The sequence below is a fragment of the Malaya genurostris genome, chromosome 3 (assembly GCF_030247185.1).
Source record: "Malaya genurostris strain Urasoe2022 chromosome 3, Malgen_1.1, whole genome shotgun sequence".
NCBI classification, from domain to species: Eukaryota; Metazoa; Arthropoda; class Insecta; order Diptera; family Culicidae; genus Malaya; species Malaya genurostris.
The window spans coordinates 228,475,663-228,503,214 of record NC_080572.1 but is presented as its reverse complement, the minus strand read 5'-3'; the positions used below and the strand labels follow the sequence as shown (position 1 = coordinate 228,503,214).

At 35.6% G+C, this 27,552-nt stretch overlaps 2 protein-coding genes across 10 annotated transcripts in view; one reads left to right on the top strand and one right to left on the bottom strand.

Annotated features, from left to right (window-relative positions):
- The window catches only part of LOC131437068 (uncharacterized), a 561,034-nt gene that overhangs the window by 166,708 nt on the left and 366,774 nt on the right, over positions 1 to 27,552 (bottom strand). For 6 of the 7 annotated variants that reach the window (XM_058606126.1, XM_058606123.1, XM_058606122.1 and 3 more), the window contains one exon: positions 23,975 to 24,017. The exons of the other annotated variant lie outside the window; for it this stretch is intronic. The gene's annotated coding sequence lies outside the window, so the exon portion shown is untranslated. The remainder of the gene's footprint in view (positions 1 to 23,974; positions 24,018 to 27,552) is intronic. 7 annotated transcript variants of the gene reach the window in all.
- LOC131437069 (uncharacterized) lies at positions 2,083 to 5,296 on the top strand. Of its 3 annotated transcripts, XM_058606131.1 has the most exons (3): positions 2,083 to 2,710; positions 2,780 to 3,349; positions 4,697 to 5,296. In XM_058606131.1, the coding sequence occupies exons 1-3, from the start codon at positions 2,644 to 2,646 to the stop codon at positions 4,705 to 4,707; spliced, it is 648 nt and encodes a 215-aa protein (XP_058462114.1). In that variant the 5' UTR covers positions 2,083 to 2,643; the 3' UTR covers positions 4,708 to 5,296. The 3 variants fall into 3 exon arrangements, with proteins under 3 accessions (XP_058462114.1, XP_058462115.1, XP_058462112.1); XM_058606132.1 differs by lacking the exon at positions 4,697 to 5,296 and having other exon boundaries at positions 2,083 to 2,714; positions 2,780 to 4,678; XM_058606129.1 differs by lacking the exon at positions 4,697 to 5,296 and having other exon boundaries at positions 2,780 to 4,674.

The window sequence follows — 27,552 nt, the reverse complement described above, 5'->3', positions numbered from 1 at the left end:
TTTTTTCACGTTTTCATCGATAACAGACTCTTTTGGACGTCCACTGCGTTCTTCGTCTTCGGTGCTCATATGACCACTACGAAATTTTGCAAACCACCTACGAATTGTTGCTTCGCCCGGTGCAGAGTCTGGATAACACTCATCAAGCCATTTTTTGGTATCGGCGGTACTTTTTTTCATCAAAAAGTAGTGTTTCATCAACACACGAAATTCCTTTTTTTTCCATTTTTTTCACAATAACCAAAGTAGCTACACTCAAAATGCAATATTTCACAAACTAATAATCAGACAGCTGTCAAATTTATACACGTATCTTTTGAAGGTTGGTACTAACTGAAAATGGTATGGATTTAATTCTAGTGGCGCCCTCTCATAGAAACGATACGAACTTTTCAGCCGATCTGTTAGTATAATATGTGATGATTTATTGAACTACCTGATATTGTATATTTCTATCACCGTAACCATAATTTTTCAAATCAGGAAATTGTAGTGCATAATTCGGAAATGTTGGTAAAATTCTGAAACTAACATTAAGATTAATTTTTTTAGTTCTGTGTGCACATTTCATATATATTTATATAAATAGGGATTTTTATAAAAACGAAATATTCTCATTCAAGTTAGTATCAGACTGCGATTCTAAACCGTATTTACAGTTTATTTTTTCGTGCCGTGTATTTCAAGAAATATTCCATATATTTGGAGTTGTTTGCGGTTCAGTAGATTGTTAAAAATGTCATAAGTGCATTAAAAAGTTTGTAGTGTATTAGTAACCTTTTATGCCACCGAACTTTACTGTGATGTCCCTCGTGAATCGCAAGAGTGATCCGTATTGATATATAGTGCATTTGATATTTTTTAAATTTACGATTATGAAACAGGGATCATTCCATTACTAATTGGATGCAAAAGTGAACGAGTTATCTAAGTGACAATGAATGTTCTACTCATATTTAAATCAATAACCAAAAATAGAAACGAACTGGTTAATTTATCATAGTCTAATTACGAACCAGAGACAATCAAGAATATTTCCAACTCGAAAAAATCTTTAAACAAATTCAGAATGACGTGATGCATTCCAAACGACCAGTATACATTTTTTCCACCCATCTGACACCGGTATGTGAGCACCAGCCATTTGAAAGTATACCGATTACGTTGAACCCCTCGCGTTTCGAGCCCCCAACACTGCGATGTTTTGATACTCATCGCGACTTGTTTTGTGAAAATTATTTCCACTTGATATCCCAAAACACTGTCTGCTGTATTTCAGGTGAACCGACAAGTTATTGCGAGAGAGTCGACCCAAAATTCACTAATTTTCGTGCACTAAACAAGGTAAATGCGTAAAACAAATGTATTACTGTTTGTTTGTTTACGTTGCAATCAGCTGATTTTGAAGTTCCGATTTTGATCTCATCAAGATGGCGTCGTGACAGGGGGCCGATTTTTTCAACTCGATTATTTAACTGAATTTGCAAAATTTTCATATTCGAATGTCAACGATTGCGTAATTTGGCAGTTCAGATCAACACCATTGGGAACACACGGGGAAAGATGCGCTGCAATGCAAATTAACTCTGAAATGGACTGCTTTCCGAATGAAAAAAATATATATATTGTAATCGATTCGATTCCCAACGAGAAAAAGAAATATTGCTGGTGAAAGAACTGCCCTGAACAGAGATGCCAGGTCTGCAGATTTGTCTGTAAATCTGCAGATTTGGGGTATAGTGCTGCAGACATTTTTGGTTGTGCAGACTTTTGCAGACTTTTGAAATTCTCGCAGACTTCTACAGCCTTTTGAAAATCTGGCAGACTTTCGTCTATATTTACAGTCTTTTGAAATTTCCGCGACCTTTTTTTTTTTTTTGCTCGCCAAGTCAGTTTTGCGTGTCATACTTTATAGAGAAATTGCTGCCAGCAAGACATACTTGCTGACTGCAGATTTTTTTTCAGATTTACAGACCCTGTTTGCAGACTTTTGAAATTTTTACCTGGCATCTCTGGCCCTGAAACCAGTTTATTTTTGTTTTTGTTTTCGAACATATTGCTCCCATCACTGTGTGAGTATCGTTCAACATGGCCACCAACCAGCTTCGGTCGCAGTTGGCTATGGGTTTTCTAAGACGCCGGGTTCGCCAGTTGGAGGAGTAAACAACACTGCGTTTCCACAACGAGCCGACCGACGACCGGTCACATACTTGGCCGGAAAGTGAGAGTTTTCATATCCATCAGTATCGTTCGTAGCAGTCCTCGACTCCAGCAGCAGGTGGTCCAAATATGGACCCGCATGTAGTTAATTGCGTGGTTAAAAAATTGTCGCTGCCGGCAAAGAAAGCCATAGCACATTACTCACAGTCACAGTTCGTTTACTTTCGTTCGGTGCTACCGATTGGGAAAGACAGCGGAAAGTTGGTTTGAGAGACAAGCCTACCGAAAAAAAAAAAACAAACTTTCAGGTTACGAATCAGAATTGCTATCATCAAATGTGATATCAGAATGAGGAGAATTTTTATTCTCTAGTAGGCTGTGAATACTTCATCATATATAAGTTTTTATTTTTCGTTTGGCGGAGATGCGTTCCAAATTATTCGTGTAGAAAGTCATTAAAAACAATTAAAAAAAAATTCAACAATGTCGAGCACCATTCCAATATACAGCATTCACAACTCATCTCAACTACTAGCCGAGCCAGTCCATTGTTGGTGCCCGCATTTTAATCGTTATTCAAATTAAATTAAATAACATTTACCTACGTATTTCATTTCAGTCCCCATCGCGTTCGGTAACGAGCATTTTATGGTCACCCAGCAGGACCAGCGGCACATTTTGGATCAACGGACATGGTATCTGAGTTCTGCTCCGGTGTATCCATTATCATCGATCGCTAGTCAATATGCGTTTCCACCTGCACCAGGTCAGCTCCCCCTGCAGCAGTTACTGCACCAACTTGTTACCATCCTGTCCATGCATCAGCAGGGCCCATGTCCGCCGCAGGGAAACAATGGACCAGTTCCTTTTAATTTCCACTACGAAAAGCAAACTTCGACCGATGATCTCCCGTACTATATGCGTCGATTCGGTTGCGACGAAACGAAATCAGGAGAACCGTCCGTGATAAGGCATTTCCATTATGTGTTGAATGCCGCTACACAAAATAAAGGTGTCAACACGGATGGATCGGAGTCGCCAGGGGAAACGGGCGCAGGAACGGCTGGTTTCTGGAATCCGTGGAAGCGTGTGCAATTTTTTGAAGAAAATTCTGTCACTCGAGTGCCAGTCAGTCTAACGGAAAACGCAGATGTCCAGGAACGAATGGATTGTGACGATCCCGGAGAAGGTACGAGTGGTGAAAATGCATATTGTATGATTAAAAAACAAAAAGAAAAGGAGATGCGGTTCTGGTAGCGAAATCCAGCGATCAACTGTATCGTTTTGTAATATATTTTGAACCATTTGGTCCGAAACTGAAACGCACCCAACACTAATGTGAAATGAGCAAACAGACCTTTGATCTTTCCCAGTCTGTTTCTATCTCTCTCTCTCTCTCTCTCTCTCTCTCTCTCTGCCTGTGTCTCGTTCTCAATTTGCAACGGATCTCCTAAGGCCCATTCATTATAGTTTCACACCGCTGCCAACCACACTGACTGGGAAGTTACTTTCCAACCACCACCTCCCGTGGTGGGTGACCCGTAGAATTGACCGCAGGGAGCTTGAATTGGAAAATTTATTACTTCGATGGCGTGGATCATCACTAATCTCCAAGGGTTTGCAATTAGTGCCTTCGCTGGATGCACCGGACCTATGTCAATGGCCGGGGATTAATTTAGGACGTTCATCTGTTTGCGTAGCAATGCTAACGCTAACTTGGAAGGAGGAAACGCAAACCGTCCTGGCTTCCACACGTCAATGGCAGTTAGAAATGTTTGGTTCGCGGAAAGTAATTATCAGGTTGGAAAGGCTCAGTTGATTTACCGTCACTGAACTGTCAACTACGTTATGAGGTAGTTGTAGAAATCAACCAATCAAATTTGAATAAACATTTCTGTGAGTTATTACAGATTACGATAAATTTCAAGAAACTTACACGCAAATTCGAAGATGTTTCATACTTGTGCGATTCGTCCTGTATGCAATGTTTTTTTGAAAAAAACCTGTTTTAATCCAACTAGTGGTGTAATGATGCCTTTCTCATATTACTCATACCATCATAAATGTTACTGTGGGGTTCGAAAAAATCAGTTGTTCATTGAATAGAAACAGGAATGTTTGTTCGAGTGTAATCTAGCTAAATCTACGAATCAAAACACGGAACTTCGAATTCAGGGATTCTTTTTGAAACCATAAGACGTTTCCTTTGAATCTATGACCGTTATTACCGGTATCACTTCACGGTGAAAACCAAGTGAAGCGAGTTTAGTTCCTCAGTACGGAACCCAAGTAGCAATCCGCAACTAGTTCTGATGCGACTAAGTCCAAACTATGTTGCAACAAGAGCACGAATATGTTTTTTATGTTATACTGGTTAAAACAAGGTGACAGCAATGTTTCTTCATAACATAACCAGTTACGAAATAGTTATTTAGGTTTCAAATCACCACATCTTTTTGTCATATTGAATAAATTATAAATTATAAGCTATCGTAACTTAATCCAAACACATCTTTAATCACAACTTTATTTCTAGCTACTAGTTGAAAATAAGTTTATTTGACTCCAATATTGGCAACCCGTAACTAGTTCTGATACCACTTAGCCCAACTATGTTGCAACAAGAACACGAACATGTTTTTTATGTTATGCTGGTTAAAACAAGGTGACGGCTGTGTTTCTTTATAACATAAACATTGAACTAGCTATCATTTGTAAGTTATCGTTACTTGATTCTAACATATCTTTAATCACAGTTTTGGTTTTAGCTACTAGTTGAAAAAAGGTTGCGAAACCATTATAAATACGTAAGCGTATATGTAAATCGTTACTATGTGAATTGATGTAGTAATAACAAAGATAAATAATAAAGACATGTATGTGCTTACAAATATTTAAAAAAAATCTTGTCCGTTCCCGGTACCTTCTAAAATGACCGCACTCACCGCTTGGTGGAGCGCGAGATTAATTGCATTGTTATCATTTCGACCAAAGTGTGCCATGAAATCTCAATATATACACGCAGATAAAAAAAATGTAAAAATAACCAAATTTGGGTTTCACCCAACGAATATTTTTGTTGAAATAGTGACAAAAGAAAATCTGGTTTGATATTGTAAATATTGCTAATTGAAACTACAAAACATGATCGTTCATATTTCTTGGTGGATTAGTTTGTTTCAATGAACAGTTTGATAAAAATAACAAATATTTTACTTGCGCGTTCCTGTCAATCTCTTGACAAACAATTTCACAGTAAATTCAACTTAAAATATAGTTTTAAATGAAACGAACTCTAGTTAAAGTCAATAATTGTAACGCTTTTAAATTCACAAAACCTTTTAGTTGAAATAAATTTACTTGAAATTAGTTATTTCAACTAACGCTTTTGATTGTTGAAACCATACATTTTTGTTTGATTTCAGGAATAAAATAATTTATTTCATACTGATTTAACGAAGTAATTTTTGATACTACTTTTATTTGTTTTCAATTTCCTAATATACAATTCTTTTAAATTTTGCATTTTTTTCAAGAATGTGAGCCGTTTTGACGCTAGACGATCGAATTATTTACATACCCTGATTTTTTTAATTTTTATAGCATCCAACGATTCGGTGCTCCATCAGTCAAAATAGAGATCCTGCATGAAATATTTTTTGCAATGAAAATGTGTTACGTAATGTTATGCAATTTTCAAAATTTTTCCAATTATCGTTACATACGCTTGAATTATTGAAAATCCCTTAGTAAATTAAAGAAGCAGATAAACGTTTTTTATAAAACTTGTAAAAAACTTTATCCGCGGGAGATAAAAAAATGCCCTGGATTATTCTCGCGGGAAAAATGCTCTTGTCTATTGGAAATAAAACTATTACGGTTCATTTGAACAGTAAACTTAGTTTTATCAGTAGAGATAAGATCATAGATAAATTGAACCTATTTTTTTCTTGAAATAAAGATACAGCAGGATTGAGTAAACACGGATATTTCGATAACGTCAATTCAACTTTGGTTGACATGCAATAAATAGTTAATTTATTTCAACAACAAAATTCATTGGGAGCAAATAAATTTTACGTTTGGTTAAACCAAAGTTTAGATTCAAATCAAACAGTGAACATATTATATATTTAAGGGAGAAATTGGTTCAAAACAATCATATTCTAGCTTGAAATGAACATAAATCATATTAAAAACTCTACTAACTGTTTTGTTATTTTAAACATGCTCCATTTCTCTGCGTGTACAAATGAGCTAACGTATCGAAAGGGTTCTCACGGTTTGACATTTGCATTATGAATGCGATGATGGGAACTCAGCAGTGCAACCAATTTATCACCATTGGTGCCAGTTTCACGGAGGACCGTAGATGTGTGCCAAAAAAAGATCGTGACTGTCATGTCTGGAAATTCGTTTGTGGTAATAACTTAGATATTACGAGATTAAAACATATAATTTCTTCATTGATTCAGATAGTTATCGGTAGGTTTTCCCAACGTTATGATAACGAAAATGCAAACAAAACAACCTTTGTTGGCTTGAATATGGCGAACACAATATGGAGTCTCAAGAAGTGTATGAAACATAAATAAAACCAGGATATTACTTTTTTCAAAACTACTTTTTGCCAAAAATAGTAAAAGGCAGAAAAGTCATTTTTGTTCTATGCACTGTCATAAACACGAAGAAAATAATATAGGGATTGAACATCGATTGTGATAATATTATAGTTCTCATGATATATGAATTTAAAATGATGAGAAATCACTCTACTTGGAATAATTTTGAGCATTCTGAACATAGGGTTATTTTGTTGTTTATTTTTTATATCATTACAAACAGATTTCGATTGAAGGCGCATAAAAAACAGTTAAGTACAATTGAATTCCGCTCGACAGTTTTAAAATCGTTGTGAAATTTGTACCTTGTATTAAGTTTGTGATTTAAAGTACTGTTTTGCTTTTTTATTGTTGATAGAAAAGTATTCTCGATTCATTCAATGTTTATAATGTCGATGGTGACTAAGTTTCAACTAGTTTACTTGGAAACAAGTTATTTTCACGTTATGAAAAGATAAGTTATTTAAGTATGGCATTACAACGTAACGACAACTTATTTTTAGCTGACTTAACAACTAGTAGAAACTGCGCTTTTTGAGTCATGCAAGTGGTTAGATGTTAGTAACAATCACTCAAATATCTGGTTGCAAACTAGTCATAAACAAGCTAGCGTAACAAAAATTGTTACTTGGGAAGTCGCTTCAAAGGCAAACGTAATTATTTGGATGAACTTCATGTCATAATAAACATCACGCCACCAACATTTTGTTGAAAAAATTAGTTTTTTTCCACCACAGTGATCACTTCACTATACGTGATACTGGTAATAGGTGGAAACAAGTGAAGTGACATGTAAGTGAAGTGAATGTGAAAGTGGAAGTGAGAACGGTAATAAGGGGCCTATAAGCAGTGGTGGTAAATTGCGAACCGAACGCCGATGCTTCTGCAAATTTACTCAAAAATGTTCACCGAGCGTAAGCATGCGATAGGTTCGAAAACTATTCCCTCGGTTAATGCGAAGGTGTTCTGTGCTCGGTTTTCAGCGGAGCAATCTGATTCGAACCGTTCGCTTGGTGGACCATCGGCGAGGGCCGAGTAAACTGCGTTCGATACGATGGTTTGTTGATATCAATTCTCGCATCCTGGTTTTGAAATTAACAATGCACACGTGATCAGCACAAAACAAAATTCTTTTACTCGATTGATAAAACGATCAAAAGCAATTGAAATGGCATTATTTTGGAAATTATCAGTGTGCGTAGGGTGGCTCGATATGGGAAATAGTAAGTTTTGGATGTTTTGCAAATTTTATGGTTTTGGTTATAGAATCTATAACAATAAGAATTGAATATTTTGGAACATTTCAGCAACCGTAGAGTAGCTAAATATGAAAAGGATTTTTTTACTCTTGCAAATTCGATGTTTAATAAACTGGTGAGTCAATAGCAAAGAAAATTGAGTAATTTCAGGTATTTTCAACGAGCGTATTTAAATTTGATGTTCTATTGATTGTTGAATCAATAGCAGTTAAACTGGGCTAATTTTAGACATTTTCAGAGAGCGTAGAGTGGCGAAATTTGAAAATTTGTATTTTTTTTTGCTAATTCGATGATTTATTAAATAGTAAAACATGTTTGGAAATTATCTGCCACCGTAAGGTTTTTCTATTTGAAAAATTGTAAAATTTTCGACTAATACCAATTCGATGGTTTGTTGATTGTTGGATCAATAGCAGTTCAAATTGAATAATTTTGGGTATTTTCGGTGAGTGTAGGATGGCGCAATATGAAAACTTGTAAGTATTTTGACTTTTGCTGATAAAATGTTTCATTTAATAGTGAATTAATAACAATTACTAATTGCTTTTCAGGGACCATAGGATGGTTCTATCTGTATAATGGTAAAATTTTTGACTAATGTCAATTCGATGCTCTATTGATTGATGAATTAATAGCAGTTTAAATAAGATGATTTTTATGGTGATGATAAGAACATTTTCAGCGATCGTAGGAGGGTTTAATATAAAAATTTGAACATATTTTTATTTTTGGTATTTTAATGTTCAATAGATGAGCGAATCAGTAGCAGGTAGAATTGGATGATTTTGGACGTTTCTAGTGAGCGAGCGACGTTTGTTAATTTTGGATATTCTCAGTGAGCGCTGGATGGCTTGATATAGAAATTGTAAATTTTAAACTATTTACAATTCCATGCCAGCGGTAAAGCGGGAACCGAGCACCAATGCTTTGTACATATTTGTTTAGAAATGTTATCCTAGCAAAAATATGCAAAAGCTGTTCATTCGGTTTATGGTAAAATTCGTTTGCTGATCGGCGGAACAATATGTACCAAACCATTCAGTTGGCAGACCATCGGAGAAGGTCAATTGAGCTCTAATCGATGCGTAGTTTTATTATTTATTGTTCGATGAAATGCCTACCTACAGCATCAAAACTAAATTCTATTTCAGTTGATGAGCAAAGCAATAGCGCGTTAAAAATTGCAATCAAAATCACAGGCACTTCGACGATTTGCATGTTTAAATCCGATGGTTCACCACCATTACTATTTATATATTAATCAATACAGCATCCGATTTGAAAAAATAGTTCACAATTTCTCATATAAAACTGCCTTTCCACCGAACAAAATGCTTAAAATTCTAATATTCCAATTCCTGTCTATTGAACATTGAATTAACAAAAGGTAAAGTATCCCCAATTTTTTATATTAAGTCATTCCACACCCACAAGATATGTATAAAATTATCCTATTCGAATTTAATTCATTCACCAATCAATAAAGCATCGGATCTGCAAATTCAAATACTAACATTTTTCAAATAGGACCACACTACGCTCGCTGTAAATTGGAAATCCTATTGCAACTGCTATTGATTCACCAATTATAAGGACATTGATTCGATATTAGTCGAAAATTTTAAAATTTTCCAAATAGCACCACCCTACGCTCGTTGAAAATGTCCAAAATTATCAAATTTACACTTCTCTTGAGTCACTGGAGTTAAATGGAACATGAAATCAGCAAAAGTCTAAATATATGCAAATTTTCATATTGCACCACCCTACGCTCGATAAAAATGTAAAAATTTATCCAATTTGAACTACTATTGTTTCCAGAATCAACAAACCATCGAATTAGTCTAAGATTCAATTTTTGTCGATTTTTCAAATAGAACCACCCTACGGTTGCTGAAAATGTCCTAAATTGTTAAATTTTAATTGCTTTTGAATCAATATTTAATTTAACATCAAGTTAGTAAAAATCAAAAAAATTACAAATTTTAATATTGCGCCACCCCCGCTCGCTGAAAATGTAAACAATTATCCAATTCGAACTGCTATTTATTCACTTACCAATAGAGCATCGAAATGAGATTATTCAAAAAAATTTCTATTTTCTATATACAGGCACCCTACGCTCGTTGTAAATGCCCAAAATTACTCAATTTTAATCGCTATTGACTCACCAATTTATTCAATATCGAATTTGCAAATGTTAAAACATTTTCGATTTATCATATTGAGCCACCCTACGCTCGCTGGAAATGTACAAAATTACCATACTCTGCCAAGCTACCCAAAAACTGAAACGTCCAGCCGCAGCTGACAAAGTTCGGTTCATCCGAAGCAACAGCCTATAGTACTCGAATCGGATGTTCATGAACATACTAGTAACGATAGGCTCACAAATAAAAGCATCGGTTCTTTCACCATCAGCATCGCTTCTTGGTTCGGCGATGCTGACTCGAACGATGGTATCGGCAAATTTATACTCGCGATGGTGGTTCGCTTTTTGGTTCGGAACGAACACATTTTACGTGTTCGGAATCGATGCTTTACCACCACTGCCTATAAGTTTGTGGAAATTGATTTGGCCATCTTGAAGAAAAGTGTGTGAGATCCTTTTTAGCAGTTTTTTACCACTATTTGCAATACATCCGAAACCTAATATCGAGGATCGAAATAGCCGAAGTTGGTTCGTATGACGTGCAACAAACATGACATACAAATTAGACCAGTTTCGAACATAGCTAAGAAATTTTCTCTCTCTTTCATTCTGTCGCTTTAGATAGCTGTATGAAATTTTTAACACCTAACACAGTAGTTCCGCAACCAGAAGTTGGATCCAGATGAAATTCTGGAACTTCATTTAGGACTATAAGACTTTCTACGTACACCTAAGTTCGTGAAAACTTGGAGTATTTAAACACTATTTTCGATGCTTCCGAATCGGAGATCGGGAGCCAGGATAGCCGGAATTAGTTTGACAATGACTAACGGTTGGAATAGATTCGAGCCCAGTTCAGATTTTTTTCATGTTTTTTGCCTTCGCCACTTAACGTGACGCGATACAATTTTTAACACTCGTCTCCCTGTAATTCCGGTACGGAAAGTTTTGTGTGGGACCATAAGACCTTTAACTTGAACCTAAGTTTGTGAAAATCGGTCACGCTATATCTGAGGAAAGTGAGTTAGTAATCAGCTTGGGTGTTGGTTTTGCGTTTTCTTTGTAGCGTGCACGAAATTGAACTAAGCACGCTGTGTGCATCGTTTGTAGAGGCGTGTTGTATTTTCTTCTTCTGTGTCATGGACATCTGCGTCGTTCTCTCCTACATTTTGGGTCATTTATCTCTTGATTTTGAGCCACTCATTTCGCTACAGGGATCGACCAGGAGGATGTCGAGGTCGGTCCGACGATTTCGGTTGGAGCCTAGCTTCCGGTTCGCTGGCGCCTAGTCGATCCAGGGCTGGTCTACGTCACGAGCTACTCGGCTAATCACCGACGATGGATCTAGCCTACACCGACGGAACAGTTCCCCAACGTTGGAAATTTCCGCGGGACCGACGCTCCCGAAATCCGTGAAAGGTTCGATCGGCAGGATTCCTGGGTCGCTCCAATGATTCCGGTTGGAGGATGGCTTCCGGTTCACTGGCGCCCCGACGATCCTTACCGGAGGTACGTCGCAATCTACTCGTCTTATCCCCGACGAAGGATTTAGACTACACCGACGGAGAGTTCCCCTCCCTAACCGATCGCTGATCCCTCTTTAGCTCCGCGGCTGCCTGTTGTTCTGCGCTCCCATTCCGCTGCAAGATGCCCGCGATCTGGGAGGTCGCGGTCGACACTGCATTCCATTTCTTCTCACTGTGGCACATCCTCTGAACTAGGTTGTCTGGTGTAGTTTCTCTGCCACATACATCCAGTAGACCATTCCTTTGTGTCGCAAAGAGGGGACAGGCAAACAGGACGTGTTCTACCATCTCAAGCTCATTTGGGCAGCCAGGGCAAGCAAGGGATGCCGCGTGGCCGACCACCTAAAACAACCGTGACCTGTGAGGAACTGCGTCAGGCCAAAGTTTACTTCGCCGTGGGGTCTGTCGATCCATCCGGAGAGACTCTAGGAATGAGCCGATGTGTCCACCTGCCCTTGGTTGAGCTGTCCCATTTCCTTTGCCACTCGCGTAGGAAGGCTGCGTTTTCAGTCCTACAGGTGTTCCTGTCCCTCCGCATATCGCAGCTCTTCGCGTCCTCCTTGATGAGCAGTCCAATAGGCATCATTCACGCCACCACGCAGGCTGCGTCTCCAGATACCGTACGGTACGCACTGATCACGCGAAGACACATCAGTCTATGATGCTCTCCAGCAATTTTGCGTCGCGTTCCACCCGAAGTGCCGACGCCCATACCGGGCTGCCGTACCTGAGGTCCGAACCTGCCACTCCTGCCAGTAACCTGCGTTTGCTAGAACGCACCGGCGAGCTATTGGCCACGTTTACAGGCATATTCAACGTGCTTGCCGAAACTGAACTTGTCGTCAAGCATCACACCCAATTGCTTCAGTGATCTCTTGGAGGGGATCATGCAATCACCAGCATGTACCGACGCCCCTTGCTCTGATTTTCTGTTGTTTACCGCCATCATCTCTGTTTTATTATGCTCTAGTTGCAGTTTCCTGCTACGCAACCAGTCTTCCACCATGCTGCTCGAGTGTGATGCGCTCAGTTCGACCTCTTTGATGGATTCTCCGTAGACTAATAAAGTGATGTCATCCGTGAACCCGACTATCTTGACGCCCGTGGGGAGCCTCAACCTCAGTACGCCATTGTACATTATATTCCACAGGAGCGGTCCCATGATGGATTCCTGTGGTATTCCAGCTGTGATAGAAGTGCTGCGTAAGCGTTCCTCAGTCTCGTAGAGCAATACCCCGTTCTGGAAGTAGCTTTCCAGAATCTTGTACAGCCCTTCTGGGAGTACCAGAAGGAGGGAGTCAGCAATGTCCGCCCGACAAGCACTATTGAACGCGTCTTTGACGTCAAGTGTTACTACCGTTGAATAGCGACCTTCGCGATGGCTACCACCGATTTTATGGCATCCGCTGTAGACCTGCCATTGCGGAACCCGTACTTTTCGTTAGACAGTCCACCCGCCTGCTCTATGAACGAGGCTAGCCTGTACAGGATGATTCTCTCCAGGAGCTTCCCCGTGGCGTCGATCAGGAAAGATTGGTCTATATGCCGACGGGTCCTCAGGAAGTTTCCCAGGTTTCGGTAACAGTACCAATCTCTGCCTTTTCCAAATATCCGAGAACGTGCGTTTGTCCAGACATCTCTGCATGACTTCCCTGAACATGTCCGGTTTGGAGGTTACAGCAACCTTTAGAGCCGCGTTCGAGATACCATCTGGCCCGGAGGCTTTCCTTATGTCGAGCGATCTCACCGCTGACAACAACTCTTCATTTGTCACTCTGCTAACATCATTTGTTGGTAGCGGTGCTGACGGCCACGAAGACGTGTCGTGGTGAGGGAAGAGAACTCTTATGATGTTCTTCAGCTTCGCCGGATTACGGCCCCTCTCGTTTTGGCCATAACCATCCTGTAGACATCACCCCATGGGTTGGAGTTGGCATACTGACACAGGTTTTCAAAGCGGGCTTTTTTGCTTCCGCAAAAAGCCTTGTTCAGAGCAAGCTTGGTCGCTTTGAACGCTTCGTTTCTTACTGCTCTTGTCTCCGGTGATCTAGCTATTTGCATACTTCTCCTGGCCCTTAAGCAGGTCGCTCGAAGGTCTGCAAATTGCTCGTTCCATCAGTAGACCGGTCGTCCGTTGTTCCACGGTCGTGCCTTCCTCGGTATTGTCGCGTCGCACGCCTGTGTCAGGACGGCTTCTGTGCCTGCTCGAACCAGTGCGTACTGGTTTTATATAGCCATTTTATATGGAGGTTTGAAAGTTTTGACACTCATCGTCCTGTAATTGCGGAACCAGAAGTCAAATCCGGATGAAATTTCACAGTAATTTTTGAGACAATATGAGCTCTAATTTAAATTAAGATATGTGAAAATCGGTTCATGCTTCACTCAGAAATCGAAGTGAGTTCTACTTTTGGAGTTGTTCTTCACTACCTTCGGTGCTTCCGGAACATGAAATGGTGGACCAGTACTGCCGAATTAAGTTTATATGCTAACAAATTAACAAGTTCTGCAAGCTAAAAGAATTTATCAGTAAGTTTTAGGAGATTTGTACTTTTTTTTGCCATCGTTTGTGAAAAAATACACATGATATTGAAAATTTTCCACTTAACGCGCTCTAGTTCCGAAACCTAAGTTGGATCCGGACGAAATTTTCTAATAATTCTTAGATACTTTCAATATCTTTCATTTTAATGTTAGTTTGTAAAAATCGGTAAAGCCATTTCCGCGAAAATTGAGTACACATTTTTTTCTCAATTTTGTTCCCTATAACTTCGGAACCGAAAATCAGATTCAAATTCAATTCAAGAGCATGGGACCAAAAGATCTTCCACTTAAATCCTGGTTTGGTTAAATCGGTTCAGCCATCTCCAAGCGAAGTAAGTGCATATGAACTGTTTAAAATACATTTGTGTCGAGATATGAAAGGCTGTTTATTGGAGGGTCCTAAAATCACAACGTTTTTCAGCGTTTTTCAGCGATTTTTTAGAATTTTCAAATGTTCAATTGGAGTGATAACGTTCTGAAAAGTATCTTGATATTGTGTCATTTTTCATTTAGCTAACAAAGATTTCTGGTCTCTGCAGCTCACCACCTTTTGTAAGGCTCCTAGAGTTGAACATAAAAAGCCAGCAAAGGTTGTATAGCATGTTCTAGAAAATCATTTGCTGGATTTAAGTTCCCAGATGTACATTTGCTCAGAATATTGTTTAATCCCTGGGCATTAGCACAACCTTGAGAGACAGATTTAATGGTTTGGTCATGGTCCCAGGGCTTGCTTGTATCCTTATTCAATGGAGAAGGATATACACCAATGGTGACAAGGGAGATGTCTGACAAAAAGAGGCAATAAAATGGACATGTTTCTTTTTTTTAATATGCCAAACTGGACAGACATTACTCTCATCTGCAGAACAGCATTGATGACCTAATCTTGTCGAATCAATCCGATCTACGCATCATCCAAAATCCGCACACTTAGTAGTTTGGTTGCATGATAAATGTAGCTTTCTCGTAGATTGCATTGTATAATGCTTTGTATTTTCTATGGCATTAGTTACTTTCACTCAGTTCCATACTAGTACTCCACTCACTCACCAGTAATCATTCATTCTCTTCTATGCGATGCAAAAAATACATACATTTATTTCCACATCCAAGATTAGGTGCATTTTTTTTAAATTTTGTTTATATATTTTCTGAAATATTCTCCTGACTAACATCGAGAAAAAAGGATTGGAGCAGATTAGAAAAAGTTTGCGTTAGTAGACCAAACATTGCGATATCTTTCCTAGATAATTGAAGTAATAATCGTTTGTACCGCTTAAGACATAGAGGAAAACAGGGCCAAAACCAAGGCGCATATAATACGAAACTCTTTAATGTTTTACTAACAAAGACACTAAAAACAAAGAAGCAGATACTAAAAACAAAGAGCCGATACGATACAGACGCACGACCCAATGACTGACTGGTGACCTGATGAAGCACATTTACTTCCCAAGTGTCAAATTCTCTGATAGACATGCAATAGAAGATACTCGTATCTTTCATTGCAAATTGGTTACCGTGAACAAATCTGACGGTTATAAAAACTTTCCGCCCGTCACACTTTGAAATGGGCCGATGTTTTAATTGAATTTGACTACTCAATAAAAAATAACTGCTCGACTGTCAAACTCTTACTGAATATTTCGCAAGATGGTTCACAACATTAGGACAGCGGCCCATCGAGCGAATTATTTGAATTTTAAGTTAAAGTTTTACAATCGAGCAGTTCTTTTGTCATTGCCTCGAAAGCATGATTATTTTTGACAGTTCGATTCTTTTCTTCCTTGCCAAAAATACTGATTTCGGATTTTAAGTAAAAATTCTGTGTAATTCCTTTTGAAATTTTTTAGTCAAAGAAAATACCTCAATAAAAACTTTTAATACATTGTCAGACGAAGCAATTTTTATCGAAGTTCTTACTTTTATGTGTTGCAATTATTTACAACTTGATATCGTTGCGTATCGAATCGAAATCTTCGTCAGATCATTAAAGACAATCCTCCGACCTAGAAGGTTTAAGACCATTCGGTGAGGTAGAAACAAGAACGAGTAAAAAAAGATCATAAGAACTGCTGAAAACGGTAGGGGAATAAAGGATGGAGAATATCTGAAGAAGATTCAAGAAGATTCAAGAAGATTCATGAAGATTCAAGAAGATTCAAGAAGATTCAAGAAGATTCAAGAAGATTCAAGAAGATTCAAGAAGATTCAAGAAGATTCAAGAAGATTCAAGAAGATTCAAGAAGATTCAAGAAGATTCAAGAAGATTCAGGAAGATTCAGGAAGATTCAAGAAGATTCAAGAAGATTCAAGAAGATTCAAGAAGATTCAAGAAGATTCAAGAAGATTCAAGAAGATTCAAGAAGATTCAAGAAGATTCAAGAAGATTCAAGAAGATTCAAGAAGATTCAAGAAGATTCAAGAAGATTCAAGAAGATACAAGAAGATTCAAGAAGATTCAAGACAATTCAAGGAGATTCAAGAAGATACAAGAAGATTCAAGAAGATTCAAGACAATTCAAGGAGATTCAAGAAGATGCAAGAAGATTCAAGAAGATTCATAAAAATCAAGTTATACTCATGAAAATTTGATACTATTTCAAAATATGCAACAAGTTTCAGTTAAACTTAATCAGATTCAAAAAGGATAAATATGAGATTCAAGAAGATTAAAAAAAAAAGTGACGACACAAAGCTATTATCATAATCTTTGCAACAATCAAAATGATCTCTGCACAGAAACAAGCTAAACAAGCTGATTAATGCGTCAAATTTGTCACATCAGTTTGTATGAATCCTGCTGCACCGAATATCTGACCTACTTCTCATCATCATCTGTGTTGCATCACAGTGTGTCTGACGGCATTCAGGCGTTATCGCAGATGACTTCGATTATTTAACTATGCTCGCTATGCTGTACTCGGTTGACACACCAGCAGTTGCGGCCCATCTCATGCAGTTGAACTAATTTTGCATGCCAAAAGAGTGCAGTACGTACGTCTTGTCACTGGCACCCCTTCCCAACATCAAAGAAAACGACGGCAGCTCGGAGGAGGATACGACATTTGCGGTAACTTAATGGAAAGTTTTTTTTTCTTTCTTCCTTCGCTTTTCATTGGGTTTCGCCTTGCTTCTGTTGCATCAACTATGCTTTTTTTTATCTGTTTTGTATGCAAAACATATTATGAATAAAGTCAACATGTCTGGGTGTTATGAAAGGGAAAAATAAACTAAATCACATGATTTTTCCACTTCGGTTATTTTACCATTCAAATTTGTAAATTTCGTGGAGCTTCATAGTTCACATCTCATACAGGTCCATGTTTTCACGGAAAACATATTGAAACGAATGTGCATTTTGCGGATTCAATCTACGAGCGCTTATCGATGTGATACCCGCTGGTGGTTATGCAAACGACATCCAGGTCCGAAAGACTTGGGATGTTCACTGCCCTTGAAATCATGATTGGAATTCTGGTTCAAAGCACATATTCAATCTGATGGGGAACCAAATAAAAAAAAAACATTCAGAAAAGTAAGTAAAACCTTCGAAAAAACCACAGTGAAAAATATTTTTTTAGATTCTCTAATTGCAACTAGAATTGCCATCGGTCGTCTGTCAACATTTAATAGTTGAGTAAACGAATCTCACCATCAAATGTCATCGTATTTCAGTCCGGGGAAATAATCTTTCCCTTGGCTTCGAATTTCCCAGAGAGTACCGCCGTGCCCTGGACCAGGCCATGTACGCTTTACGCAACCGTGTAGTATTTTATTTATGTGCATGAAATAAGCGCAATACCGAATTGGGCGCGAAATTCACACCGAAAATGTCAGTCAGTTTCAGTTTTGGGTTTGGCAATGCAACGTCAACAGAAGCTGGAAGCGTAGCGTTTGCATAAAATGTACCGTAAATATTGAGGGAAATTTGTCATGCGAAGGCCGTGTCGAACGGTTCGAAAAATTAATGAGCTGTCGACTATAATAAGTGAGTGCAGTTGGGTATTTCACCGACAGATCGACTGGCTTTCCGAAAAGGCCCTGGTTTCTGCTGAACATCGGTGCCGACAAGCGGTGTTTGGTTGAACGAAACAAATGAGGAAAATTTGGCTGTTTCAGCCTACGGACAGAGTGCTAGCAGGACGACAGGCAAATCGAGCCGTTTTTGCATGGCACACTCGCGACTCGGATCCTTTGCGGCTCGGCTACATTTATCGATGATTTACACGAAAATTCATTTATATTTGCTGTCCAATGTTGCTGGATTGCGAATACGTCAGATGTTTGTTTGTATTTGCTTGCAATTTGGTGGTGCACTGAAATGGTCTGGTTCAGCTCTCCACATCGAACTTCGATTATACGGGTTTGCAAACACCCGAATTTGATTGGAAGTGAATTCAATTCTGCTGCGGTTCACATTTCAATGGTTTGTGTGCAGGTTTCGTTAAACATTAGGTATCAAGATAGCATGCCTAGCAATAAAATTTGAATGAATTGACACCTGATTTGAAAAACGTGATCTTCAAGATAAGGCAAAACTTAATAAAAAAAAATAAAAAAAATAAAAAAATTCACAACATACAATACAGCAAATTAAGGGGAAAAATGTAAGATATGAAAAAAAACAACATTAAGTGTAAAAACACATCTAAAAAATCAACAAATGTAAATAATGCAAAATATATGCAAAAATGTAGAAAATGCACATCATGAAAAAAACGCAATTGCACATATTGCATAAATTGCATAAATTGCATAAATTGCATAAATTGCATAAATTGCATAAATTGCATAAATTGCATAAATTGCATAAATTGCATAAATTGCATAAATTGCATAAATTGCATAAATTGCATAAAATGCATAAAATGCATAAATTGCATGAATTGCATAAATTGCATAAATTGCATAAATTGCATAAATTGCATAAATTGCATAAATTGCATAAATTGCATAAATTGCATAAATGGCATAAATGGCATAAATGGCATAAATGGCATAAATGGCATAAATGGCATAAATTGCATAAATTGCATAAATTGCATAAATGGCATAAATGGCATAAATGGCATAACTTGCATAAATTGCATAAATTGCATAAATTGCATAAATTGCATAAATTGCATAAATTGCATAAATTGCATAAATTGAATAATATGCAAAATATGCAAAATATGCAAAATATGCAAAATATGCAAAATATGCAAAATATGCAAAATATGCAAAATATGCAAAATATGCAAAATATGCAAAATATGCAAAATATGCAAAATATGCAAAATATGCAAAATATGCAAAATATGCAAAATATGCAAAATATGCAAAATATGCAAAATATGCAAAATATGCATAATATGCAAAATATGCAAAATATGCAAAATATGCCAAATATGCAAAATATGCAAAATATGCCAAATATGCAAAATATGCAAAATATGCAAAATATGCAAAATATGCAAAATATGCAAAATATGCAAAATATGCAAAATATGCAAAATATGCAAAATATGCAAAATATGCAAAATATGCAAAATATGCAAAATATGCAAAATACGCAAAATATGCAAAATATGCAAAATATGCAAAATATGCAAAATATGCAAAATATGCAAAATATGCAAAATATGCAAAATATGCAAAATATGCAAAATATGCAAAATATGCAAAATATGCAAAATATGCAAAATATGCAAAATATGCAAAATATGCAAAATATGCAAGATATGCAAAATATGCAAAATATGCAAAATATGTAAAATATGCAAAATATGCAAAATATGCAAAATATGCAAAATATACAAAATATGCAATATATGCAATATATGCAAAATATGCAAAATATGCAAAATATGCAAAATATGCAAAATATGCAATATATGCAAAATATGCAGAGTATGCAAAATATGCAGAGTATGCAAAATATGCAGAGTATGCAAAATATGCAAAATATGCAAAATATGCAAAATATGCAAAATATGCAAAATATGCAAAATATGCAAAATATGCAAAATATGCAAAATATGCAAAATATGCAAAATATGCAAAATATGCAAAATATGCAAAATATGCAAAATATGCAAAATATGCAAAATATGCAAAATATGCAAAATATGCAAAATATGCAAAATATGCAAAATATGCAAAATATGCAAAATATGCAAAATATGCAAAATATGCAAAATATGCAAAATATGCAAAATATGCAAAATATGCAAAATATGCAAAATATGCAAAATATGCAAAATATGCAAAATATGCAAAATATGCAAAATATGCAAAATATGCAAAATATGCAAAATATGCAAAATATGCAAAATATGCAAAATATGCAAAATATGCAAAATATGCAAAATATGCAAAATATGCAAAATATGCAAAATATGCAAAATATGCAAAATATGCAGAGTATGCAAAATATGCAGAGTATGCAAAATATGCAAAATATGCAAAATATGCAAAATATGCAAAATATGCAAAATATGCAAAATATGCAAAATATGCAAAATATGCAAAATATGCAAAATATGCAAAATATGCAAAATATGCAAAATATGCAAAATATGCAAAATATGCAAAATATGCAGAGTATGCAAAATATGCAGAGTATGCAAAATATGCAAAATATGCAAAATATGCAAAATATGCAAAATATGCAAAACATGCAAAATATGCAAAATATGCAAAATATGCAAAATATGCAAAATATGCAAAATATGCAAAATATGCAAAATATGCAAAATATGCAAAATATGCAATATATGCAAAATATGCAAAATATGCAAAATATGCAAAATATGCAAAAACCGCAAAATATGAAAAATATGAAAAATATGCAAAATATGCAAAATATGCAATATATGCCAAATATGCCAAATATGCCAATTATGCTGAAATTGCTAATATAAACAAAATATTGTTAAAATTGCTAAAATTGTTAAAATTGCTAAAATTGCTTAAATTGCTAAAATTGCTAAAATTACTACAATTGCTAAAATTGCTAAAATTGCTAAAATTGCTAAAATTGCTAAAATTGCTAAAATTGCTAAAATTGCTAAAATTGCTAAAATTGCTTAAATTGCTAAAATTGCTAAAATTGCTAAAATTGCTAAAATTGCTAAAATTGCTAAAATTGCTAAAATTGCTAAAATTGCTAAAATTGTTAAAATTGTTAAAATTGCTAAAATTGCTAAAATTGCTAAAATTGCTAAAATTGCTAAAATTGCTAAAATTGCTAAAATTACTACAATTGCTAAAATTGCTAAAAATGCTAAAATTGCTAAAATTGCTAAAATTGCTAAAATTGCTAAAATTGCTAAAATTGCTAAAATTGCTAAAATTGCTGAAATTGCTAAATTTTCTAAAATTGCTAAAATTGCCAAAATTGCTAAAATTGCTAATATTGCTAAAATTGCTAAAATTGCTAAAATTGCTAAAATTGCTAAAATTGCTAAAATTGCTATTGCTAAAATTGCTAAAATTGCTAAAATTGCTAAAATTGCTAAAATTGCTAATATTGCTAAAATTGCTATTGCTAAAATTGCTAAAATTGCTAAAATTGCTAAAATTGCTAAAATTGCTAAAATTGCTAAAATTGCTAAAATTGCTAAAATTGCTAAAATTGCTAAAATTGCTAAAATTGCTAAATTTTCTAAAATTGCTAAAATTGCTAAAATTGCTAAAATTGCTAAAATTGCTAAAATTGCTAATATTGCTAAAATTGCTAAAATTGCTAAAATTGCTAAAATTGCTAAAATTGCTAAAATTGCTAAAATTGCTAAAATTGCTAAAATTGCTAAAATTGCTAATATTGCTAAAATTGCTAAAATTGCTAAAATTGCTAAAATTGTTAAAATTGCTAAAATTGCTAAAATTGCTAAAATTGCTAAAATTGCTAAAATTGCTAAAATTGCTAAAATTGCTAAAATTGCTAAAATTGCTAAAATTGCTAAAATTGCTAAAATTGCTAAAATTGCTAAAATTGCTAAAATTGCTAAAATTGCCAAAATTGCTAAAATTGCTAAAATTGCTAAAATTGCTAAAATTGCTAAAATTGCTAAAATTGCTAAAATTGCTAAAATTGCTAAAATTGCTAAAATTGCTAAAATTGCTAAAATTGCTAAAATTGCTAAAATTGCTAAAATTGCTAAAATTGCTAAAATTGCTAAAATTGCTAAAATTACTAAAATTACTAAAATTGCTAAAATTGCTAAAATTGCTAAAATTGTTAAAATTGCTAAAATTGCTAAAATTGCTAAAATTGCTAAAATTGCTAAAATTGCTAAAATTGTTAAAATTGCTAAAATTGCTAAAAATGGTAAAATTAGCTAAAATTGTCAAAATTGTAAAAATTGCTAAAATTAGCTAAAATTGTCAAAATTGTAAAAATTGCTAAAATTGCTAAACTTGATGAAATTTAAAAAAAAAAATGCTAAATTTGTAGAAATTTGCAGATATTTCAAAATTTGCGTTCATATTTTTTACGAAGAGGCCAAATTTACGTACAAACAGAATACCCTATTGCCCCATAGATTTCTTGAAATTTATCAAGATTAGACTTCCGGTTTCGGAACGAAAAACGAACGAAAATATGGGCTCTTTTTCCTAAAGATGGTAGCATCGCTTTATACAAATTGAGATTCAAACTGCCTTATAATAATTTTTGGAATTCTAGTACTGGAAATACCGGAAAAAGTGGTCAAAAGCTACACGTCATTTTTCCACAAATTTTCTCAAACTAATTTCTATCAAAGGGAAGGTTGCACGCAAAATTCTTGAATTTGATCCGGATCCGACATCCGGTTCCGGAAGAACCGTGTAATGAGTATGTGAATCTTGAATCCACTGTTGATTGTAAAGCCGCAAAACTTCTTCTTAATCATATTGAAAATTGACGGCCTCGGTCCACGATTTTCCGATTAATCCGAAATACAGTGTCTTCCAGACATGGTTGTAGAAGGTGTAACTTTCAACAAACTATGTCGAATTTCAATTGAATGGTTACACAGTCCAAGAACCCTACTTTCCAATGTTTTATGATAAACTTTGAAACTTTAAATTACTCGGCAAAATTGAATGTGAAAAAATAACTACGTCGTCCCGTTCTACTCTAAAATAAGAGCAAGAATGGCAAGAATGTTGTATTAAATCGACTGAAAAATGTGTCATTATTGATATTGGAGCAGTCTCGGTATGTAAAATTTTCCAAGAATGTTTCCAATTTTATCTAACACTTTCATAACTTATTCAGAAAATGCGGATAAAAATTGGGACTTGTCGGTTACGCCACTCATACGATTATGTCTTCGGAAATCTAGTTTGACTGTGCTGGCAATAACTGGGCCGTTATAAGCTACCGATTGACCAGAAGTATACAGAACTGATTAACAGAAGAGATGTCGTGTTTCATCAGGACAACGTCAGGCCACACTCATTAGAAACTCCGGGAGCTTAGCGGGGAAGTTTTGATTCACCCCCTCCTTCGATTCTGGAACTAAACGAAGTATTATTGACCCAAATCGTACAAAAAGTGACATTTTCTATGGATTCAAAATTTTTCAGTATCCGGTGTGATTCGTAATCATAACAATTCTAAAAATTTAAACGACAAATTTCAAGTTATTTTTATTCGACAATGTTCTTGTTCGTACATTAATTGTATTGAGTAATGATTTTCAAAGTTACTTAATGAATAAAACAGCCGACACTAACCTTTTCTAATTTTCCACATTCATCAGAAGTTCGATCCGATTCTCTGAAACAAAACGAAAATATTGTAATTTAGTACCTCGATTTCCCAGAGAATACCCGATACAGAAACAAACGATGTAAATTCAATTTCCACGGAATATCGAAACCTCAGTTGATCATTACGCGTGTCATTAAAATTCATCGCCACTCATCAGTGGTAATGTTTCTCTCATAAAATAAACGTTTTTGTCTGATCGCACAAAAAATATTTCTCGCACCGAAATAGTATTAATAACAACACCGATAAAATCTGTTTATTCTGCAAAAGTTAATAAAATGTTTTATATATAAAGAAAAAAACGAAACATTTCCGTAACCGACAAACATAATTTTAAACAACCCGAAATGGGGACTGCTCGTTTCATATTCATTGCGGCTAAAGCTCTATTTTTGTTTTATTTCATTTTCACTCCCGTCGTCGTCGGCAGCTACTAGCGCAGCATTTCATCTCGCACGCTTTCAAAATAACATTAAACTGATGATTTATTCATTGAAGCATCGCACAACAATCGCGCTTCCGCTGGCGTTCGTTCCATGTGCGACACCCGACGCCCATCGGAAGTGTACTGTTCTGGGGAGAGAATGGGGGAGGATCGGAGGGCTTGCAACCAGGATTTTCCGCGTGCGCGCGTGTGTGTGTGTGAGGGTAGATGGTTGGACGTTTCAAAGAGAACATCAACTCGTGCGAGATAATGCGCCGTTCGGATGACTTTTCCGATGCGATGGTGATGCCGTGGTTGCCCTCAGGAGATTACCGACTGACTGACTGACGGACTGACTGTCTGGGACACGAGGGGAGAAGAGTGTTATGCTTCTCTTTTTTTTTGTTTTGCTAACACAACTCACGTTTCCGCTGCAGTTCCGGAGAATGAGAACGAGATTTGATGTGACGTGGAACGCGGAAACGGTGATTAATTCTAGGCACGACTGTGATTTGTTCTAAGCGGATGTTTAGAATAATTGTTCGGCACCTAATCAGATCCTTACCGTGCGATGAGTGATAGCTGAGTGTTGAGAAGGGACAAATAAATGAAGAACTCGACAGAGCCTCAATTTTTAAGTTCATTCGATGAGCACTTTTCTGATTTGTTCCAGTTGATGTCACAACTAAATAAACTTGACTAATGGCACAAATAAATAGTTTAATCTTCAGTCTAGTGAATTCTATTCAATGCTAAGAACCAATCTGTTGAAACAGTCCGCAGCAGACTGTAAACTCTAGACTGAGCATTTCTTTCACCACCGTGAAACTAATTGAATACTTCAGAGTTCATCATCTTATGCTCCGGCAAGCAATGAGAATTTGGTCGATGAATACTCTTTATATTGTAGATATTTTTAACCTGTTGATTGAAGAAAATACCGTCAGAGATTGCTCTCTCTCTCTATCTTCGATTCAATAAAATACGAGGATAGCTAATAAGTATTACGCCATCATTCCATTCAAACGAAAGTTTCCGTTCGCATTCCTATTGTCCGACCAACGAGTTCAGTTATTGAACGAGTTACCGGTTTCTACTCCCTTGCTTTTCTCTTGATAAACCGAAACGAAAAAGGAAGTTCAGTTCTTCTTCACTCATGCCAAGTTCCTTTGAATGATAAAGAAAACACGGTAACGCGATTCAAATCCTGTAGCCAATTACCGTGCCCGGCAACAGCAGCGTGATCAACAATAGCAGAAGCTGATTGTGGATGTGAGGGCGAATAATTCCGGAAGCTATAACCAGCCTTCCAGGAACAGCGTTTGATTGATAATGAGGTCATAATAAAATTTTCGATTTCTCCGAAACATTCTATAATTCATAAGACTAGGTCTCAATTTTTTCCCATTCCTACCATTCATACAAGAAACTAGAAACTAGAAACTAAAAACTAGAAACTAGAAACTAGAAACTAGAAACTAGAAACTAGAAACTAGAAACTAGAAACTAGAAACTAGAAACTAGAAACTAGAAACTAGAAACTAGAAACTAGAAACTAGAAACTAGAAACTAGAAACTAGAAACTAGAAACTAGAAACTAGAAACTAGAAACTAGAAACTAGAAACTAGAAACTAGAAACTAGAAACCAGAAACTAGAAACTAGAAACTAGAAACTAGAAACTAGAAACTAGAAACTAGAAACTAGAAACTAGAAACTAGAAACTAGAAACTAGAAACTAGAAACTAGAAACTAGAAACTAGAAACTAGAAACTAGAAACTAGAAACTAGAAACTAGAAACTAGAAACTAGAAACTAGAAACTAGAAACTAGAAACTAGAAACTAGAAACTAGAAACTAGAAACTAGAAACTAGAAACTAGAAACTAGAAACTAGAAACTAGAAACTAGAAACTAGAAACTAGAAACTAGAAACTAGAAACTAGAAACTAGAAACTAGAAACTAGAAACTAGAAAATAGAAACTAGAAACTAGAAACTAGAAACTAGAAACAAGAAACTAGAAACTAGAAACTAGAAACTAGAAACTAGAAACTAGAAACTAGAAACTAGAAACTAGAAACTAGAAACTAGAAACTAGAAACTATAAACTAGAAACTAGAAACTAGAAACTAGAAACTAGAAACTAGAAAATAGAAACTAGAAACTAGAAATTAGAAACTAGAAACTAAAAACTAGAAACTAGAAACTAGAAAATAGAAACTAGAAAATAGAAACTAGAAAATAGAAACTAGAAAATAGAAACTAGAAACTAGAAACTAGAAACTAGAAACTAGAAACTAGAAACTAGAAACTAGAAACTAGAAACTAGAAACTAGAAACTAGAAACTAGAAACTAGAAACTAGAAACTAGAAACTAGAAACTAGAAACTAGAAACTAGAAACTAGAAACTAGAAACTAGAAACTAGAAACTAGAAACTAGAAACTAGAAACTAGAAACTAGAAACTAGAAACTAGAAACTAGAAACTAGAAACTAGAAACTAGAAACTAGAAACTAGAAACTAGAAACTAGAAACTAGAAACTAGAAACTAGAAACTAGAAACTAGAAACTAGAAACTAGAAACTAGAAACTAGAAACTAGAAACTAGAAACTAGAAACTAGAAACTAGAAACTAGAAACTAGAAACTAGAAACTAGAAACTAGAAACTAGAAACTAGAAACTAGAAACTAGAAACTAGAAACTAGAAACTAGAAACTAGAAACTAGAAACTAGAAACTAGAAACTAGAAACTAGAAACTAGAAACTAGAAACTAGAAACTAGAAACTAGAAACTAGAAACTAGAAACTAGAAACTAGAAACTAGAAACTAGAAACTCTAGAAACTAGAAACTAGAAACTAGAAACTAGAAACTAGAAACTAGAAACTAGAAACTCGAAACTAGAAACTAGAAACTAGAAACTAGAAACTAGAAACTAGAAACTAGAAACTAGAAACTAGAAACTAGAAACTAGAAACTAGAAACAAGAAACTAGAAACTAGAAACTAGAAACTAGAAACTAGAAACTAGAAACTAGAAACTAGAAACTAGAAACTAGCAACTAGAAACTAGAAACTAGAAACTAGAAACTAGAAACTAGAAACTAGAAACTAGAA

Coding starts and splice junctions, on each gene's coding strand:
- LOC131437069 (XM_058606129.1), top strand. CDS start 2,644: ATGTCGAGCACCATTCCAATATACAGCATTCACAACTCATCTCAACTA. Junction 2,711..2,779: donor ACTAGCCGAGCCAGTCCATT/GTTGGTGCCCGC, acceptor ATTTCATTTCAG/TCCCCATCGCGTTCGGTAAC.